Here is a 21517-nt window from a genome sequence, read left to right on the forward strand (position 1 = left end):
TAGTCAACAACCAGCCAATAGAAAGGGTTGAATTATACAAGTACCTTGGGACAATACTTGATCATAAACTTAATTTCCAACTAAACAGTGAAAACATTTTTTTCTAAATGTCAGCAGCGCCTCTTTTTCTTGAGGAAGCTCCGTAGGCTTCAGGTTCACCAGTCAGTCCTGAATCCTGATAGCCTTCTATAAATTCTTCATTGAGTCTGTAATCACCTTTAACATATCAGCCTGGTTTGGATCACTACCTAATATTCATCGCAACACACTAAACAAAATTATAACAATGAGTAGTAAAATAATCGGACAGGTGTAGGAATCACTTATTAGTATTTACAACAGGAGGAAAAAAACTAAAGGAACACAAATAGCTTCTGACACCACTTACATATTGCACAGTCACTATAGGTTACCCTATCTCACGACCAATTCGTACGAATTCGTACGAGTGATTAAAAAGTGGCTAATTCGTACGAATTTGTACGACCTCACTCATACAAATTCATATGATTTTTCTAAACCCACGTGATGGTTAGGTTTAGGGGCGGGGTCAGGGGTAGGTTATTCGTACGAATTGGCCAATTCGTAAAATATGCACGATTTAGCAAAATCGTACTAATTTGTACGAGTGAGGTCGTGTGAATTGTTACGAATTAGCCACCTCGTAAAATTCGTACGAATTCCCGTGAGATCGGGTTGGGTTTTACCCTTAGGTCAGAGATATATTCAGGACTAAGAGAGCCATGACAAGTTTTGTTCTTACTTCTATTAGATATATGAATAGTTGATAAACGTATTCTCTAAGATGTATGTCCGTGTGTGCGGATTCGTGAATCTCTTATCTCATTCATCTATTTTTAACGTAACCTTTTAATGCCTACTGCTTATTTACCATGTATTTATTGTGCTTTGCAAGCTTTATCTATTTATTACTATTTTTTACTATTTGTTACTTGTGTGAGTGTGGTATATTTGCTATTTGTGGTATATGTGCTATTTGTGCAACTGTACACGCATTGTTGATACTCAACACGAAATGAAGTTCCTAACGGATAATTGAATTGAATTTAAAAATGAAACTGACCTTTTATGTTTTTTTTTTTTTTTTTTTTTTTTTTTTTGTGATTTGTAGGTTTTATGTTAGACTTGACTATTGTAGTGCTCTTTTGACTGGACTTCTAACATGTGCAATCAAATGATCCAGAACACAGTAGCACAACTAATCTTTAACAAGCCAAACAAAGCCCACATCACACCTCTATTTATCTCTGCACCCTCCTATCCTCACTCTCTCTTACAAGAAGCCTACGGTTGGTAAATGAGTACCATCACAGAGAAGCACAGAATCACTTTCCAGAATGGTTTTGTTCCTTGCTGGTGGAATGATCTTGCAAACCTTATCTAGGCAGCCAAATCCCTGACACTATTCAAGAAACAGCTGAAAAATTATTTTCTGTGAGCTTTTCTTAACTTCATCCTGCTAAATAAATAAAAACATCTTCTTCTGTGTTTTCCTTAATTCATCTGAAACTTGTATCACTAGCTGTTTTCGTATTTGTGGCCTCCTTAACATTAATCATTTGTGTTATTCCTTATTTGTAATTTGTTTTGGATAGAGGTATCTGCTAAACGAATAAATGTAAATCCCTTGTTGGAAATATGGAAACTTTGGGTTTGGCCTAGGGCTGGGCGATATGACCAAAAAATCATATCTCGATATTTTTTGGTCAAATGGCGATATACGATATATATCTCGGTACTTTCTACGTTTTCTATTTAGATAAAGAAAATCTTTATATTAAATATATATATATATATATATATATATATATATATATACAGTATATTCACATTCGGCCCAATGATATCCTACAAACAATGTTGATATTGAAGGATATGGAAACAAATATAATATAGGCTATGCAATATATTATGTGCAAAAAGCTTTTGTTTTTATATTGACTAAAAGCTAAACTAAAAATGAAAATAAAAACAAAAACAAAAGCACAAACTAATTATATTAGCCTGCATTTGATTACCCCATTATAATCACTTTCACTTTCATTAAAAATATATACTTGTAGGTTTAAAATTCCACATGGCACATTTATTTTCTCCAACAACAAATATTTTAGCAATATGTTTATTTTAGTCAGAATTATTGCGTACTACGTAGTACTATTCACGCGCATGCGCTCGTTCAAGGTAGCATGAATTTTAGCGGAGATTCACTTGCAGAAGCTCGTCCTCTTCTGACATGGACATATTTGTTGTGAAATGGACATATTTGCTTTACTTTCTAACATTTACAGATGGAGAATATGTGAAATGTAAGTTAAGCACTGAGGAAAGCACCACATCTCAAACGCATTAAACAGCGCAAGTATATCTGTCAGTCAGCAACAGTGTCTGTCAGAGCATTTGACAGGGCGGCAAGCTGCCTTAAACTTGTTAACTATATCAAAGTGATTTTGACGCAATTAATATAAGCTTGTGTCATGTTTAGGACAAATTGTACTACGTAGCCTAGCTACTTTCACTGCAGCAGCTCACACTGCAACCTCCGCTATTTTTCAGATGTGCTCATATCAAACTACTGTATCGATATAAACGGTATTGCCTCATTCCATATCGTTTCAAAAAATATAACGATACATCGTACATATTCGATATATCGCCCAGCCCTAGTTTGGCCTTTGAATTGGGCTAGTTCTGGTCTTTCATCAGAGACTATGGAGACCACTTTGAATGCAAGAACTGGTTTTACAAGAAGGCCATATAATATTAAGTGGTGCTAATTTATCTTAAATAAAGGTCAGGGTGTTATCGTGTGCAAATCGCAGGGGTTTAGCGGGTGATTAACGCCAATCTGTTAATATGAAAGAGCTAACAACGCATTAAAGACGCTCGCAGACACCTCGCAGAGGTCGCAGAGCCTAGAAAAAATATCTAGCATGCTAGATATCCAGAGCTGTTGTACGACTCAACCTCAGTGATGTCATGAGCTACAGTCAATCAGAGCAAGGCATTGAGGTCACCAGGAAAATCGTATTTTTTTTTTTTCATTTTTTTTTTTCTCAGAGCAAATCATCACTCAAACAGGTCCATATTCACGTATTGTCTTCTTCGCTGGGTATTGGCGCGCATGCTGTTTCGCGTCATTACTGGTTCGTTTTATCGCAGGATTTTTCGTTACAAAACGTGGTTTGTAGACAAGATAGAATCATTGGGTGACAGAGTTGTTGTCAACTCGTGTACCTCCTGTTGCGGATCAATCATGTTGTGTCGTGTGGTTTGAACATCTCAACAACTTGAACACTCCTGATTTTATGAAATCTTGTAGTGTGAACTAGGCTTTAGAGAGTACAATTTGGGTAATTTGGGGTGGTTCAGTGCTGGTATTCCAACACATTCTCATCCCAAGGCGTCATATGCAAAACTTTTGCCAAAGCGTAGACATCCAACGCACATGGCACCCTTTAGCGTCAAATGAGACGCTTCGGTTATGGTAGGTTTAGGTATGGAGTAGGGTTAGGGTTAGATATATATATATATATATATATATATATATATATATATAAAAATACGTCTCATTTGACGCTAAAGGGTGCCATGTGCATTGAATGTCTAAGCTTTGGCAAAAGCGTTGTATATGACGCCTTGGAATGAGAATGGGCTCGACATTCCTTCATGAGTGTTTTCTGCTGGTGCTGCCCCAGTTAAGGTGTATGTGGTTCTGATTGCTACTGAACATGCTCCAGTTGATGCTTTTTTGGGGAGGTTTTCACTTGTTTCTCGTTTCATCCATGACAACTGAGACCTTTCTATCCTTCTAAAATCCATGAGGTCCATGGCAACTTGCAAACACGACTTGGTTCCTAGGAAAACTGCTAAACAATCCTGTGTCCTACCGTCCAGAAATGCATAAATCTATATTAGAGCTTGAGAGTCTGTCTGCTGCTTTTCAGTTTTGGTGCAATCTTACAGCCAGTGAATGGACTGCAGTTTATATGTAAGTGGTTGAAGCTACAGTTTAATTTGTTCAGCAAGATTAAGACTGTTATGCCGCCATGACTAGTTGGCAGGAGGGAAATATGACCTTAGCATAATGCAACACTTATTTTATTTGCATTATAATTGCGAAATAACAGTGAAATGTGAAATTGAGATAGAGGTGTTTGTACTTGCATAGAGCAGTCTGTGTTAAAGCTCAGTGCTTCATTTTAAAATACCCCACACACCAAAGGGTTGCTAGCAATCAACAGTTGACCTCAACAGCTACTGTATTTCAATCAGTCTAATGAACTTAATAATGAAACAATAAAATAAATCCAAGAAAGGTACAGTAATTTAATTATGCATTGTTACACCTTTTCTGTAATCATATTTGTTTTAAACATTCAAGTATTACATCGAAGTTGAGTTCATTTTTTTAAAGTTTGATTTTCAGTGGCATTTCCGTCTTGCACTTAATGAGCTTTCAGTGTTGTTTTGTGTTTTCCACGTCAATAGTCTCTGCAAGTTGATTATCTGCCATGATTTCTTCTCTAGCCAGTGCCTCAAAATGACATTTCAATATCTCTCCACTAAGACCCGAGTTACTCTGAGAAGCATCCATCTATTGATCGGCATTGTATTACATTTTTCTTTCTTTTCCATGCTGTTAGAGAGGTTTGAGTTTTACAAGAATCAAACTTTGTCTCTTCTAGACAATTTTCAAAATTACTGAACAACATGAATCCAAATTTACCCCATTTACTTTCTTAATACACCATCTTGAATCTTATTGAAAACATCGGTGCATGTTATTTTAAAGAAAAAACTAGTTTGTCTCACTAATGTTTCATCAACTTGTAATAACTTTGCTTCTAAAACTACTTTCCTTTTTTTTGTGCCACAAAACCCTCTCAGTTGTCAGCCCCTTTTTCCAACCGACTTGCTCCTTTGTGTTTTAGAAAGCCCATTTCTCATGGTCCAATGAATTCTAAATGGATAAAATCAAGTCATGACCTAACTTTTTCCTCATTGAACATCCTTTTTCATCGTTGTTTTAAAGAACAAAGAATATCAATGTTTTATCTTCATTTAGCAATCAAAACAGTCTCCTCTGTTTCTTTTTGTTGTTTTCTTGTGATGCTACAGGTGCTGCCATTCAGTTTACTGAGACTGTTACAGCACATATAAGTTTCTGCAAAGGTATATTCCCACTATTACTCACAATAAATATAATAATGACCAAGCTCTCACCAATTATGTTTTAGTACTCAAGATCTGGTAGAAGATCTGAACATCTTTGGGTTTGAGAAGTCAGCCTGCCAATAACATCTCTCATACTGCCTCTATATGCTCCTATTTTTTTGAATACCAATCATCCATTTCTCCCTCTAAGCCTCCATCCTCTTCTATCTCCATTCCAGCTTGTACAAGGCTTTTCAAATGACAAAACATCAGGATGGCCTCTTGTCATGATCAAGTGTCCCCATCTGCCTGGAATGTTGTGCTGAGTCGGCTGCCATTTTTACTCGGATATTTAAAAAAAAAAAAATCATTAGGTCCCATCATGCTTCAAGCGATCTACTATTATTGTCCTTGTTTCTAAAGAAGCTTGCAAACTCTCCAGGGTCTTATGCATGCATTATCTGTGTGGATTTCAGAACAGATTTTAATACAATCATCCCCAACGCATTCTCACCCCAAGGCGTCACCTTTAACCATGCTTCAATATTTGACGTTTTAGGCGCCCTTTAGCGTCACTTACATGACGCGATCCTACGGTGTCATCTAACTGATGCTAAAGGAAAGCGTCAGTTAGAGGACGCGGATAGGTTTAGGTGTGGGGTGGGGGTAGGGTACACGCGATCCTAGGGCGTTATCTTACTGACGCTAAAGGGCGCCTAAAGCGTCAGATATTGAAGCATGTCCAAATGCTTCCCAAGGTGTCAGTTAAGTGACGCCTTGGGGGTGAGAATGGGCTGTCATCCCTGATATTCATAATTCATAAACTCAGTCAGCTTACTGTGCCAAATTCCATCTGTAACTGGATTACAAACTTTCTCACTGATAGAGGGCAGAAGGTTAAACTGAGAGTACTGATAGAGTGCAGAAGGTTTAACTGGCCGTATTTACATCCAGCACAAGCAACCTCAGCATGGGTGCCCCTTAGAGGAGTAGTTCACTTTTCAAAAAAAAAACTTTTGCTGATAATTTACTCACCCCCATGTCATCCAATATGGCCATGTCTTTCTTTCTTCAGTCAAAAAGAAATTAAGGTTTTTGATGAGGTTTTTTTTTTTCCAGGATTTTTCTCCATATAATGCACTTTACTGGTAACCAAACGGTTCAAGGTCTAAAAGACAGATTCAGTGCAAACTGCAAACTGTTCAAAGGGCTTTCCAGACGATGAATAAGGGAAACGATTGCTCATTAAAAAAAAAAAAACAACAATAATAACAAAGTTTAAGTTTTATAAGCTCAAATGGTCGCCTTGCTCTGTTCTGTGGTGTGCTTTTATGACTCTCCTGTTCGAACTCGTTCATCAATTTGAACAAATCTTTTTCCGAGTCAATTATTTCATTTTGTTCGTTGAATGAACCAAATGACACAAAGAGATTTGTTCATTTTGATGAACGAGTTCGGACAGGAGAGTCACGAACGCGCATCACAGAACAGAGCAAGGCGACCATTTGAGCTTATAAAGCTTAAAAATTTAACTTTTTTTAAAATGTTCGATAGGTTGCTTGATAAGACCTTTATTCATCGTCTGGAATCATTTAAAGCCCTTTGAACAGTTTGCACTGAAACTGTCATTTGGACCTTGAAACATATATGGAGAAAGATCGTGGAATGTTTTCATCAAAACCCTTAATTTCTTTTCGACTGAAGCAAGAATGATATGGATATCTTGGATGACATGGGGGTGAGTAAGTTATCAGAAAACATTTTTTTTTTTTTTAAAGTGAACTACTCCTTTAAGGGTGTGTGCTCTCCCCTTTATTATATACACAAACAACTACACTTCCTCAGATTCTTATCAAGTTCTTAAAATTTGCTGATGACAATACAGTCATTAGACTTATTTGAGATGGAGATGAGTCCATATGCAGGAGGTGGACTAGCTCTAATTTGTGGTGTAGACGCAATAACTTGCAATTTAACATAAGCAAGACTGCAGAGAAGATTGTTGATTTCAAGAAAAAAAACCCTTCCTGTTTGTCTCGACTCATAATTAATGGTTGTACACAGTGACCAGCACGGAATCCTAAAAGTTTCTTGGCACTACCATCTTAGAAAAAAATAAATAAATAAACAGCAGGGGATGCTGCTGTACATTCATAAAGTGTAACCATGAAAAAAAGGGCAATTCCATACAGGGCTATGATTGAATCTGCCCTGTGTTCATAATTTATTGTTTGGTATTTCTCTGCCACCCAATGGGACTGGCACGGACTTCAGAGACTTGTTATAATGGCAGAACACATTATTGGGTCTGACTTGCCCACCCTGCATGATCTGCACTTTTCCTGAGTCAATAAACACATTGGGGGAATTGTTAGTGACCTCATGTCCTGCAAACAGTTTTCATTAATTATGAACATCACAACCAGTGATAACAAAGCCACAGCTTTCAGAATCTATGTTTCGGGTTACCAGTCATTAAAGAGAAGGGGAAAATAAACCACCCGTGCCATTAGACAGAACCGATCTTGATCTCCCTTGGGCCCTAAGCAAAAATTTGTAAAGGGGCCCTCCTACCTGACCAATGAGCTATGTAAACCATTTGCCCATTGCTCCCACTACAATCTTCCCCTGTTTACTTAGTACTAATCAAAATGTAATTCCTGATATTAGAAATAGACATATTTTATTTTATATGAATTATTCTCATTTTAAATCATACAAATTTAATGATTGATATAAAAAAAATGCATCCTTTGAATTAATAATAAAAAAAATAAAATGGCTTGATATTGCATGTCACTGTGTTTTAAATGGTAAAAACAATAATTTAAACTTGATGGTTATTTACTGAGGGATGTGCATCCATACTGACGAGTTTATCCAGCCTTTCAACATAGTCAATGTTAATAGATTGCTTTCCATCTTGCTTTATTGCAGTTGTAAAAAAAAAAAAAAAACGACTGGGAGACAATTTGAGAGATAATTGAGAGATAATTATTGTCTTGTTTTAAAAGTACAAGCGCCTAATGAGGAGTGCCATAACGCCCATATTGTACTGGTAACTGGTCCCCATAGATGTTTTACTGGAAAGTGCTCGTTTCATGTCGTGCACACGCATATGAACTCATGTTAATGCGCGACGTGGTTATCTTTTCCGAGCTGCAGTTTATAAACAAACACTGTTGCCCTTTGTATTATCAAACGTAATCTCATGAAAGCGAGCATCTATACCACAAATTACATTTCTTTTGCTATTTATGCATTGCTGTTTTATTTGCATGCAAAAACTATTTTTGTTGTATAAATGGCACGAGAAATTTGTGGTTATCATTGCGTTATCATGAAATTGGGCTGGTTAGACAAACAGATAGAGAAAGATGCACATCAGCTTAAAAAAAAAAAAAAAAAAAAAAAACTTTTGCTGATAATTTACTCACCCCCATGTCATCCATGATATCCATGTCTTTCTTTCTTCAGACGAAAAGAAATTAAGGTTTTTGACGAAAAACATTCCAGGATTTTTCTCCATATAATGGACTTCAATGGGAACCAAACGGTTCAAGGTCCAAAAGACAGTTTCAGTGCAAACTGTTCAAAGGGCTTTAAACAATTCCAGATGATGAATAAGGGTCTTATCAAGCGAAATGATCACTAATCTAAAAAAAAAAAAGTAAGTTTTATAAGCTCAAATGGTCACCTTGCTCTGTTCTGTGATGCACGTTCGTGACTCTCCTGTTCAAACTCATTCATCAAAATGAACGAATCTTTTTCTGAGTCAATTCGTTCATTTTGTTCGTTGAATCAACCAAATGACATGAAAAAACCTTCGTTCATTTTGATGAACGAATCACTTTGTTATTTTTTTTTTAAATGAGTGACCTTGATAAGACCCTTATTCATCGTCTTGTATCGTTTAAAGCCCTTTGAACAGTTTGCAGTTTGCACTGAAACTGTCTTTTGGACCTTGAACTATTTGGTTCCCATCGAAGTCCATTAAAAATTATTAGCAAATGTTTTTTAAAAGTGAACTACTCCTTTAACTTTACTGTTTTTTGCTGACATCAAACTTGGAAAGGAGAGAACACAAGTCTACCTGATCGCTGTTCCCACAATTCACTCACATGGTGTTTCTCTCTCAGTCTTTCTTTTCATTACCGGAAGGATAGTTCTGCTTAATTATCCCATCGATGTTGTGAACTTTGATTGACGAGCTTTGACACGAGGGTGAGGCGGGGCCTTGAGTGATTTGCGGGGCCCTACGCAACTTGCGTAGTGTGCGTATAGGGAGGATCGGCTCTGCCATTGGACCTAGATCAGACTCGAATTAGAGTTTGAGCCGATAGCTGGGTTTTAGCCTCAAGGATTACATTGCCTTTAGGACCAACAATCTAAGATTAACGTGTCAGACATAATGACTTCTCAACTCTTTCAAGAGATTGTGCACGTGCTATGTGCTTAATTATATGATACTTGTTATTTTTCTTATTAAGCATTATACTAAACAGAATTGGGTATCACCACATTAAATATTTGATTAAATAGGAGCAATATGAATGCGAAAGAGGCTAGAGGGTAGATACTTGTTTGTCCCCATGGTGCTTGATTCTTGGCATTGCTCCGGCAGCTGAATACAATGCACACCTCTTACTTTTTTCTGTATGTAGGACCAATAAACAGATCACTTTTTTGTGACCCTTAGGATGCACAGAGTTCACTTCACACAAAACCAAGAAATTCAATTAATACGAAATCAAATTAAAACTCAACTGGCCTTAATTAATACAAAAGCAGACAATGAGCCTGTCCCTTTATATTTTGTCAGCGATTAAGCATTGAAACCTTGCTGAAGCAAAGGTCCTTTTATGCTCAGAAAGAAAAAAAAAACAAAACTATTTCATTATTGTATGATGTACTGTTCTAGATTTTAATCTAAAATTAATTAGAGGGGTTTAAGATTTTTCAAAATTAGAAAATGGGCTTTTCATAATCCACACAAAGAGAATTACCCTAGGGGCTGGTTGTTATGGCCAAAATTGTGATGGTATGAGGATTTTCTATTACACACAGTTTAGATCATGACATTGTTATATTTGCTGTAAACTGATAAAAGGAATGACTGTATATTAAATAATCATATGGCAATGTCCAGGTTTCAATAATTCAGCTAAATAGTTTACACATGAACGGTACTTTATTTCATTAGATTATTTCTCTCTTTGGAACTTGATGGAAACAAATGGAAATGTGTTCTATAATAATGCAACACTGTGAGATATAGTCCCACTCTTCTTCTGATCACCATACCATCCAGTTGTACTTGTACCTGTTACTTCATTGTTATTGTATTATCATAAATGCTTGATTAACTCATGCATTCTTTGTACACATCTAATTGTAACTCCAAATTTGCCTTGTCTGCATGAGAATGGTCGGTGATGTAACTTCTGGACACCAGTGTATCTCAATGCACACTTGAAATTATTGACTTCTTACTCTTTTTTTCAAAGATACAGTGGCTATTGAAAGAATATAACTGAAAAAAAGAGACAAAACTGAGGTGTGATGGTTTCAAAACTGTTCTGATCTTCAAATTGTACATTCTATAATTGTCACCACAGCAATGCCTTAAAGGGGTCATGAACTGGCTTTTTAAATGTTATTATATTGTTGTCTGAGGTCAACTTATAACGTTCGCTTGGTTTTTGCATTCAAAAACATCAAAATGAACAAGTGATAGGCTATTTTGTACCCTGGTTGTGAGCCTACCTAAAAAACAGTCGGTTTTTATGGGCGTGTCGCACTGAAGACTTGGAAGTAAACACCCACTGCTGCGAGTGGAGAACAGTTTTGCATATTATAATGAGTTTCACACCCGTCGGTGTACATGGGGGAAAACGTCCTATGTTGTCAAATGGCAACCGGATTCGCCCAGACATGTTCAACCCAGAGTCTGTGTGTTGCACAATATTCCTGTCAGATCCAATATAGACGGCACAGCACCGTTCTTTACTCTTAATCGGTCTGCAAATCCAGTCTTGTTGACAAAACAATCCGGTAACACTTTAGAATACGGTTCCTTCGTTAATGAATAACTACACAATAACTAATGAGTAACACAATATTAACAATCTAGTAACTATTATTAACTAACAAGAAACTCTAATTAACAAACTAGTAAGTAATAGCGCACAGACGAAAGTGGTAGTTCACTATTAAGTAATCAATAACTACTATTTTTTTAATACTTCCCAGAGAACTATTGAAAAAGTTTATTAATAATCTAGTAACTACTATTAACTAAAAGAAACTCTTATTAACGAATTAGTAAGTAATAGCTCACAGATGAAAGTGTTACTAGATACTTCTGTGGGAGTTACTAATTATTTGGATCCGTATTATAAAGTGAAGATCATTGGAACTAACTAGTAATTACTCAAGTGTTACTACATGATCTAGTCATGATTTGTGCAAATGTTTGAGATTTTTGGTGAACTTTAGTAACTTTTAGAAAATGTCTTTAGTAACACTTGAGTAATTACTAGTTAGTTCCAATGATCTTCACTTTATAATACGGATCTAAATAATTAGTAATTAATAGCTCATAGATGAAAGTGTTACTAGATACTTCTGTGGGAATTACTAATTATTTGGATCCGTATTATAAAGTGAAGATCATTGGAACTAACTAGTAATTACTCAAGTGTTACTACATGATCTAGTCATGATTTGTGCAAATGTTTGAGATTTTTTGGTGAACTTTAGTAACTTTTAGAAAATGTCTTTAGTAACACTTGAGTAATCCAAATAATTAGTAATTCCCGCAGAAGTATCTAGTAACACTTTCATCTGTGAGCTATTACTTACTAATTTGTTAATAAGAGTTTCTTTTAGTTAATAGTAGTTACTGGATTGTTAATAAACCTTTTCAGTTGTTCTCTGGGAAGTATTAAAAAAATAGTAGTTATTGATTACTTAATAGTGAACTACCACTTTCGTCTGTGCGCTATTACTTACTAGTTCGTTAATCAGAGTTTCTTGTTAGTTAATAATAGTTACTAGATTGTTAACATTGTGTTACTCATTAGTTCTTGTGTAGTTATTCATTAACGAATGAACCGTATTCTAAAGTGTTACCAACAATCCTCAGTGAAATGAAGCGAACAGACGACGATGTTTTACCTCATCAGCTGGAACGTCATTAAAAATAAATTTTATCCATGCAGTCCTATTGGAATCCACAGGAAGCTTATGCAGCGACTGTCTTGCACAACCAGGTACTGCACAATATTCTGTATTGCTCCGTAGCGATCCAGTTTGTCATCACGAGGTAAGCATGTACATGTATGATACTTATGTGTGTAATGCGCGAATCGGTGGGCGGGGCTAAACCGGCCGTGTTGAAGTAGGCGTTGATCATCTTCTGTGGGGGTGGTGTTTTATCCTCTTTGTCGTCATAGTTCCCCACTTTTAAAAACGAGTCGTTTTTAGAGGCTGTGTCAATAAAAGCTTTTATTGGACTAACAAGGACGTTTTCAGTTCAGAAACTTACAGGATATTCTTCTTATTTGATGACCTCTTAGATGTCAAAAGCTCAAGGAAAATTGATTTCTCAGTTCATCACCCCTTTAAAATCGAAAAACTGAAACTATGAAATTGTCCGTGTTTGAATGAATGGGAGCTGTGGGTGGTCTCTAGTGGTTTGGGTTTCTCTTTCTTCAAATCAAGCCTGTTTTCTCTTTCTTTTTGTTTGACATTTTTGTTGTTCACCAAACATTTTTTTTTTTATCTTAAGTGTCTTGTAAATGAGAATTCTTCACTTAAAATGTTTTTAGCCAGGCGCAAAACATTTTCTAAGTTTGCTGAAGCTGCCAAAAACATAACCAAATTATTTCTAAAGCTCAAAGATTTAGAGCCAAATTTTACCTGACCCGCAAAGTAGACCACTTACTCACTTCACACAACTCAAAGAGTCATCAAAAATGAATAACGTCTTCAAAAATATTGCAGTCGGCCCATTCTTTTCCTCTTTTATGTAAATAAAACAACAACAAAAAAAATGATAGGGAATATTTTATGATAACTTTGGCTAACTTGCATATTGAGGTTTTTGTCATTGAATGAAACACAAAAAGGCGGAAAGTTATCCACCATAAAGGAATTGTACATTGTTTCTTGTACACTCTATTCTAACAGCTAGGCTGTATTTCAACACTGTAAATAATAGGGCAATGTGAGTTTTTTGATGTTTTTGATGAAGTACCCAAGCTCATCATATTTTTATTTATTTTTCTGTCATTTTGCAGCATGCGAACTTATGACGCAAGGGATCCTGGCTTTGGTCACATCTACAGGCTGTGCCTCGGCCAGTGCTCTACAGTCCCTGACAGATGCCATGCACATACCACACCTTTATGTCCAGCGAAACACTGAAGGATCACCCCGGACCGCATGCCAACTCAATCCGAGTCCTGATGGAGAGCGTTACACCCTTGCATCTCGACCGCCTGTCCGTCTTAGTGATGTCATGTTGACGCTAGTTGGTGAGCTGCGCTGGCAGAAGTTCATCGTCTTCTATGATAGTGACTATGGTAAGTCTGATTGCAATATAGAGAAAATCCTGCCTACAAAAAATAAATCTAACCTACCACTTACAGGTTACGTTTTATTGAATAATTAATGCTGTTCATTTGTTGTGGTATGATTCCATGTGATAATTGGTGATTGATTAAGGTTGAGTTGAGACTAATAGTGAGTAAATCGCTGAGTTGGTTTGTAACATGCATTGCTAAGTTGTGTGGATCTCTGGTAAAGTCAGCATACAGAATGATGGCTGTCTGGTCACGTTGTGGAGGCAAATCATATTTTCAGCTCAACAACAGTAACACGATTATACAATGTGAACAACTGGTGTGTCACAGTGTTAATGAGAAGTGTATGAATATTGACTAGTTGGTTATGATGTTAACATTAATATTGGTAACATCTTGCAATAAGGTTCATTTCTTAACATTAGTTCATATTCTTTAGTTCAGTTAACATGCATCCATGGACAATATATTCATCCCAAGAAGTCATATAACTGACGTCTTGGGACGTCTTTTGACCTTACGTCAACATCCGCCTTTTTAGGGTGCCCTTAAACGTCGGTTACATGACGTCATGCAACTGATGCTTTACCTTTAACGTCATTTAGATGATGGGGTAGGTTTAGATCCGATAACGTCATCTAACCGACGTTTAAGGGTACCCTAAAAATGCGGATGTTGACGTATGGTAACAAGACGTCCCAAGACGTCAGTTATATGACGTCTTGGGATGAGACTGTGTTATATTTACAGCTTTAAAGTTTGATAATATTAGTTAACAAAAATACAGTATATTGATTATTTTTACTTCACAAAACATTAACCAATGTTAACAGAACATATAATAAATAATAAATAAGAGAATAATAAATGCTGTAGAAGTATTATTTATCGTTAATATAGTTAATGAAACTTTATGGTTCAGTTTTACCGCAATGTATTTAATCTTTCTGTTAATTATTAATATTCACCTTGCATTAATTGGTAAAATGTTCCAGTATCTTAACATTTTTATTTTTTTTTTACTAAATGATGTTAATAAATATGAACATGCTATCAATAATTGTTAATTCCTGTTCATTCACAATTAACAAATGTTAATTTATACATTACATTGCCAATATATTATTGTATATTATAAAATATTAACATTAACTAAAATTAATTTATTGCTATCAATTTTTTATTTAAAATTAATTTATTGGTATTGTTTATTGCTAGTTCAAGATACCATTTGTTAATGAATTGAACCTCACTGTGAAGTTAATCATTGACTAAGTTTTGGTAATGGGGTGCAGAGCTAGTGGTTGTAGCCTTCCTGATATTGTTTGTGATATTAATAGCCTTCCTGATACTGTTCGTTGCTCAGACTCGCTCTCCCAGTTTAAAGGTTAAAGGTTAAAGACACATTTATTTAGCCAGGCATTCATATACATTTTTTATCTTACAGTTACTGTAAATTTGGCTTCTAGTTCATAAAGGCCAGAGGAGAACTGCCCCCCCCGATTGAGCCTGGGTTCCCCAAGGAGTTTTAGGACACCATCGGGTCACTTGATGGAGTTTTTCGGTTCCTTGCCACTGTTGCCTTTGGCTTGCTCAGTTGGGGATATTCAAATTAAATGACCCATCATTGATCAGCTCTACCAAACTTGATTGTCTTTTTTTCCCATGAATAAACAAACACTGTTAAGTTGTCTTGATTGATATTGTGAAGCAGCTTTGATACAGTCTGAATTGTGAAAAGCGCTATATATATATATATATATATATATATATATATATATATATTTGACTTGACTTGACTTGAGTGGTTGTTCTGTAGGCAAACCAGTGCCTTGAATTTGATGCAAGCAGCAACTGGCAACAATTGCAAGTTTATGAAGAGAGGTGTAGCATGGCATTTTTGGCTTGTTAAAAAAACACTCATGCTGCAGCATTCTGAATCAGTCGCAGAGGTTAGACAGTGCATGCTGGAAGGCCTTCCAAGAAAGCATTACAATAGTCCAGTTTGGATAGAATTAGAACTTGGACAAGTAGTTAAGAAGTATGTACCTACTGTATAGGAAGAGCCTGATCTCCCTAATGTTAGATAAATCTAATGTTGATTGGCAGAGAACACAAGTTCTATCTTTGAAAAATTGAGTTGAAGGTGGTTGTCCTTCATCCAGCAAGAAAAGTCTGTCAGACAGACTGAGATGCGAGCTGCCTTCGTTTGAAAATCTGGCTGTAATGAGAGGTAGAGTTATGTGTTATCAATGTAGCAGTGATAGGAAAAAACATATTTCTTAATGACAGATCCGTATGAGGACATGTAGATGGAGAAGAGAAGTGGTCCAAGCCCTCAGCCCTGAGGCATCCCAGTAGCTAGATGCTGCTACTTAGACACCTCGCTCCTCTACGACACCCTTAAGGCCCTACCTGAGGGGGAAGAATTGAACCACTGGAGTGTGGGTTCCTGAGATGTGCTTTATCGTGGGGGTTGACAAGAGGAACTGGTGGTTAACTGTGTCAAAAGCAGCAGACAGATCCAGCAATATGAGTAATGATGATATGGAAGCTGCTCTTGTCAGTCTCAGAGCTTCAATAACCGAGAGCCGGGCAGTTTAGTGGCCGCTGGGGATGGGCATTTTTCAAAAATATTGCATTCATTAAAAAAATTAATATTTGAATATTCATTTATTTATATTATGTTTAACAAATTAAAAAAACAAAAAAAAAAAAACGTTATTTTTTATTTTTATTTTTTTTTACATTTTTGTCACCATTTCTGAACAAGCTTACAATTAGGCAATATACACAACAAGCTTACAATATATTTTAAAGTTTTCTTTTAGTTGAAAACATTAAACAGTAGGCCTATGTGTAAGCCAAAAGTATAATAAACAAAAGCATTAAAGGGCATCATGGAAAATTTACGTTTACATGGTGTTTGAACATAAATGTGTGTTGGCAGTGTGTAAGCAAAACCACCCTAGAATGATAAAAATCCACCTAGTAGTTTTTTTTTTTTTACAATCTCAATAAATCATATGCACTGTCTCAGAACGAGCTGTTCTGAGATTCAGCTCTTTGTGACGTAGAATTGAGCAAGGGGTTTGATTGACAGTGTGGTTGTGGCATAGACCCCGCCCTCGGTGATCTGTACACAATCATCCATTGTTTCAATGACAGCCGGTAATGTCTCTTGGAAACATAAATATTCTGTCGTGGGTTAATCCTGTTGTTGTGGCTTGGAGGTTAATCCTCAAGTGTGGATCGTCTACTGTTTGTGATCCACCGTCACTTCCAGTAACAGTAAGTGTATTTTATGATATTTGAGCAAAAAGTCTTTTCAGTCAATGTCACCCAATTCAACAACAAATGCGTCTAAAGTTGTTGTCTGTGTAGGCTATATATATATGCTCAGTGTAGACTTGGAATTAAAGCCTCTTGTGTTTCCCCGTTATTATTCAATTTACGGGACCGGACACCAGTTATCTTGCCAATAAAGTTTTATTATATATTATATATATGTCAGGAGAGAAACTTCAAGATGTTGTGTTCATGCCTGGTCTATGCGTTTCTCCATGTATCTCTACCCTCTCACCCGGTCATGCCTACATGTTTCTCTAAGGGTGGTACAATGTGACATTGAGTTTTTATACATCACACAGTCTTACAGCTTCCTTGTAAGGTAACAAACATGTTGCTCTGAGCCTCTCAACTTAGAACGTAAATGTCATACGTGCGCTACTTTCCTTGTTGTGTACATCTGTGGTACACTTGCATCAGTGGAAACATTTATGCTGAGTGAACATGTTACATGGCACACATACCTCTCTGAGCAATATATAGCTTTCCCCTGACATATGTCCCTCATGCTTTTAACTCATGCTTTTTGAAACTCCAAAAGGATAATACAGTGATCATGAAAACTAATAAAGAATAATAATACAGATACATAATATTTAATAATGAAATAATATTAAAAGATGAAATTTTTAGTCTTCACTCAGACAACTGCTGACAACTTCCACATCCATAATTGCAAATGGGACACGATTACAACTCTATAAGTACATAAATGTATCAAATAACCATACCAAAACGTACTGGTCCATTCTCATTTGTGTTTATTCTGCCGGAGTCTTTTCGTATTATTTATATATTCCGATTCAAACGTACGCTGAATGACATTCAAAACAGCGGTTTCTCTCACTCTATCAGTACCGACTGCCATAGGTATCAAGTTACGCCCTCATCCAAAGGCAGGGCGGGGATATGCAGCTCATTTGCATTTAAGGTGGTATACACTGAAACAGCTCATTTTTAAACAGGCCCCAAAATGACATTTTCAAATGGTTATAATAAATGAACTGTGGGGTATTTTGAGCTGAAACTTCACAAATACATTCTGGGGACACCAGAGACCAATATTACATCTTGTAAAAAGGGGCATAATAGGTGCCCTTTAATAAAAGAATGCTCAAGCAGCGCAAACGGGAAAAAAAAAGCCTAATATAGCAGTTTGCACCATATATCATACATCACGTACACACACACACAAGTTAGCACATGATTATCGTGTTTATATTGTTTCACGTTTATATTGTGAAAAACAATAATATCCATGCAGGGTCACCGTCAGCAATGCTCTATTGAGAAAAGTCGCTATAACTGTGTTCTAAGTTTAAAAGAGTACTTTACGTTTTCTGTTCTTAAACTGGTCTCACTCAACAAAACTTAAAGGAATTATATTACTCAAAATCATTTTGCTATTAGATAAGTTATCATTTCGGACCACACGGGGTCCAGCTGCGATTACCTGCAGTCGTGATGCAGTGTTGGTCAATTGTCTTTACCCATTCGACTGTTTGGATTTCATGTGATTTCTCATGGTGGTGATGATATTATAACTCAGATTAATTAATTTGATCAAAAGTAATTCCATTTAGTAAGTTCATTTTCCAGTAATTATAAACTTTGCGAGGCATATTGTTAACACACTCAACAGCGGCACCCAGTGCATTTAATTATAACTGCGAGTTAGTGCTTGGGATTTATCATGGACTCATTGCATTTACAGCCAGCAAAGCAACATAGTAAAATTTGAATAGTATTTTATTTTTCTGAAAATAATTACAGATCGAAAATTTTAATATTCGAATATTCGGAAATTCGAATATACGAAAATGTAAATATTCGTGCACACCCCTAGTAGCAACTTCTGAAACCAGACTGGTGGTTGTCCAGGAGGTTGTTGTGTAAGAAAGGTAGAGTCTTGGTTGAACATAGCTTTGAATAAGAAGGGATACCAGTCTTAAGTAATTAAAAGTACTCATTAGTAGTATGTTGTGAGAACTTCTATTCCCTAATAATATAAACTGTACACTGCAATTTAAAAATGTAGAAAATACTGTACATACTGTAATTCACATTCTCTTGCATTGACAGATGCAGTATAATGCCATGGGCCATCAGTAAGGTGCATACTGAATTTCAGTACACTACATTAAGCCATGGTGACATTATTTTCCCCACATTAAGCGTTTTAGAATGTCCCAAAAAGAAAACACTTTTCACAGTGTGCATCATGTGCTCACACTTAACCCATCCAGACGCAACAGGCGACTGACTGCTGCAAGACACGCACGAGGGAGAGACACGGCAGTCAATATAGTGTGTATCTCTATACGCTGAACTAAATAAATGGGACTGGGAATTTGTGCCAGATTTCTGTCCCTGTAGATATACAGATCATTTTGTAATCAGAAATCTAAAATGTTTCTTCAAATTAATGAAATAATTAAATGCTGATATATTGATTTAATTGATGCCTGAGGATGTGCTCCCACACCATCCATGATTAACAACAGTTGGTGCCATTTACTGCTGTGCTTAATGTATTCTATTTGCGATTTTATGGGAGTCAAAAGATCTGTATATTTGATGTATACAAATAAAACAGCATGTAAAAAAGCATGTAATGACCACAAAGGGATGGAAAATATGGACTAAATGTACAGATACATCACTTAAAATGTACTCAACTAAAAGTAAAAAAAAAAAAAGATTATCTAGTTTATTTCTAAATAAAAAAGAACTACTGAATTACAGTATGTGAGTATTTGTTATTCATTAATTTACACCCCTGATTAAATAGATTTTTTTTTTTTATATATTTAGTCAGAGGAAATTAAAGCCAATTCAAATAGGACTAATATGATGTAAAGACAGTTTACAATCAAAATAGAGTGTGTTTAGAACAACATGTTAATTCTTTAGAATTGATTGCAGAGATTGTTGTAAGTGGATTTGTTGAAGGACCTCTACGGGCTCCACACATGTTGCAACACATGAAGAACTAGCTCAGACAACTGCTTTGCAGACCTTGGTTTTACAACACATTAAATAGTGGCAAATAGGAGTCGAGAGCAGCTTGAATAGCTTTCACAGTCGCAAGGCCTCTTGCTCTCTCCCTCTCTGCCGTGCACGGGGTTGACTAGCTTTCTCGAGGCAGAGCCGTCCCAAGCCTTTTGGGGGCCCTAAGCACAATTTAATTTGGGGGCCCCTCCCACGATGCAGAGTCACCTGTGCTTGACGATTATTGACACAAATGTCACGCAATAATGATAGATTATAAATGAATACACTGAGGTTATGTATTACTACAAAATTAATACTTAATATAAACATATAAAAGAAATTATTTGCTAAAATTATGACAAAACTGAGAAATTAGAAACATAAGAGCAAGGCTTCAACAATGACACTTAGGCGGCCTATAATTGTTCAAAACTAAAAACATTACTATTTCTCAACTGTCTAAATACAGAGTAACTGTCCTCAAAATCTTTATTATTATTATTATTATTATTATTAATATTGTAACAGACTTTGTTAGTACATGACATAATCCAACAAAGTCTGTTACTGTAATCCCGGTAATGATGTTCTGGCGCTCGTTGTATGCGTGTATGCAATGTATTTTTCCCCTTGGTGCTTGCCGTAGATGGATCGTGTGCACTTGGTAGGCTACTGGAGTGTCGCGGGTTTTTGGAGATCTGATGTGTGGTAAGCCCGGAACACACCAAGCAGACGCCAACGAATTAGCGCTGATGAAAGCCAACTTTGTTGTCGCCTCTCGTCCCCTCTCGTCGAGGTAAAAAGCTACAATTGAACACACCGAGGGAACTGCAGCCGACGGTCAGCTAGAATGTGTGTTCTGCGCGTGCGTTTAATGAGCCAACTGTCTATTTCTGCAGATATATTAGTCTATTTATTCGTCATTCAAAAAGGAAAACCGACGCTGCCGGCTGCAGATACACATAACGTAAACAAAGCAGCGCGTGCTTACCTTTTTGAATATCAATCCTGCTGAACACTTTCTTTATTCCACTCCACTCATGTTAATATTGAAATATTCACCAAGGAACACTTGGGTAAGAAGACGTAACATAAGAACAGCCTTCTATCTTTACCGTTTTGACTTCTTTGCTTGCTGTTTTGCTTTTATTCTCGTGCACTGACTCTTTCACTAAGCTGAACCAATCAGAGTTCTCTCTTTCCCCAATGGCCCGACGCCGATTCAACATGTCAAATCAAGCGAAACAAAGCAGGCGAGGACTATTTTCAGCAAACGGCACGGAACTGTGCGCATCACACCGAGGAAACTTAGTTGGCCAACGCACAAAATCTGCCAGACGGCCGACCGTCGGCTTGGTGTGTTCCGGGCTGTATAATAAAGTGGAGAAGAGTTCAAACTGCTATGTTTA

The 21517-nt window shown here is 36.5% G+C and overlaps 1 protein-coding gene across 2 annotated transcripts in view; it reads left to right on the plus strand.

Annotated features, from left to right (window-relative positions):
* Window positions 1–21517, plus strand: part of grid1b (glutamate receptor, ionotropic, delta 1b) — a 618587-nt gene that overhangs the window by 310711 nt on the left and 286359 nt on the right. For both annotated transcript variants that reach the window (XM_089121931.1, XM_089121932.1), the window contains exon 3: window positions 13482–13766. In XM_089121931.1, the coding sequence (XP_088978057.1) occupies window positions 13482–13766 (285 nt within the window). The remainder of the gene's footprint in view (window positions 1–13481; window positions 13767–21517) is intronic.

The sequence above is a fragment of the Pimephales promelas genome, chromosome 17, assembly GCF_988280905.1.
Source record: "Pimephales promelas chromosome 17, fPimPro1.hap1.1, whole genome shotgun sequence".
Taxonomy (NCBI): domain Eukaryota; kingdom Metazoa; phylum Chordata; class Actinopteri; order Cypriniformes; family Leuciscidae; genus Pimephales; species Pimephales promelas.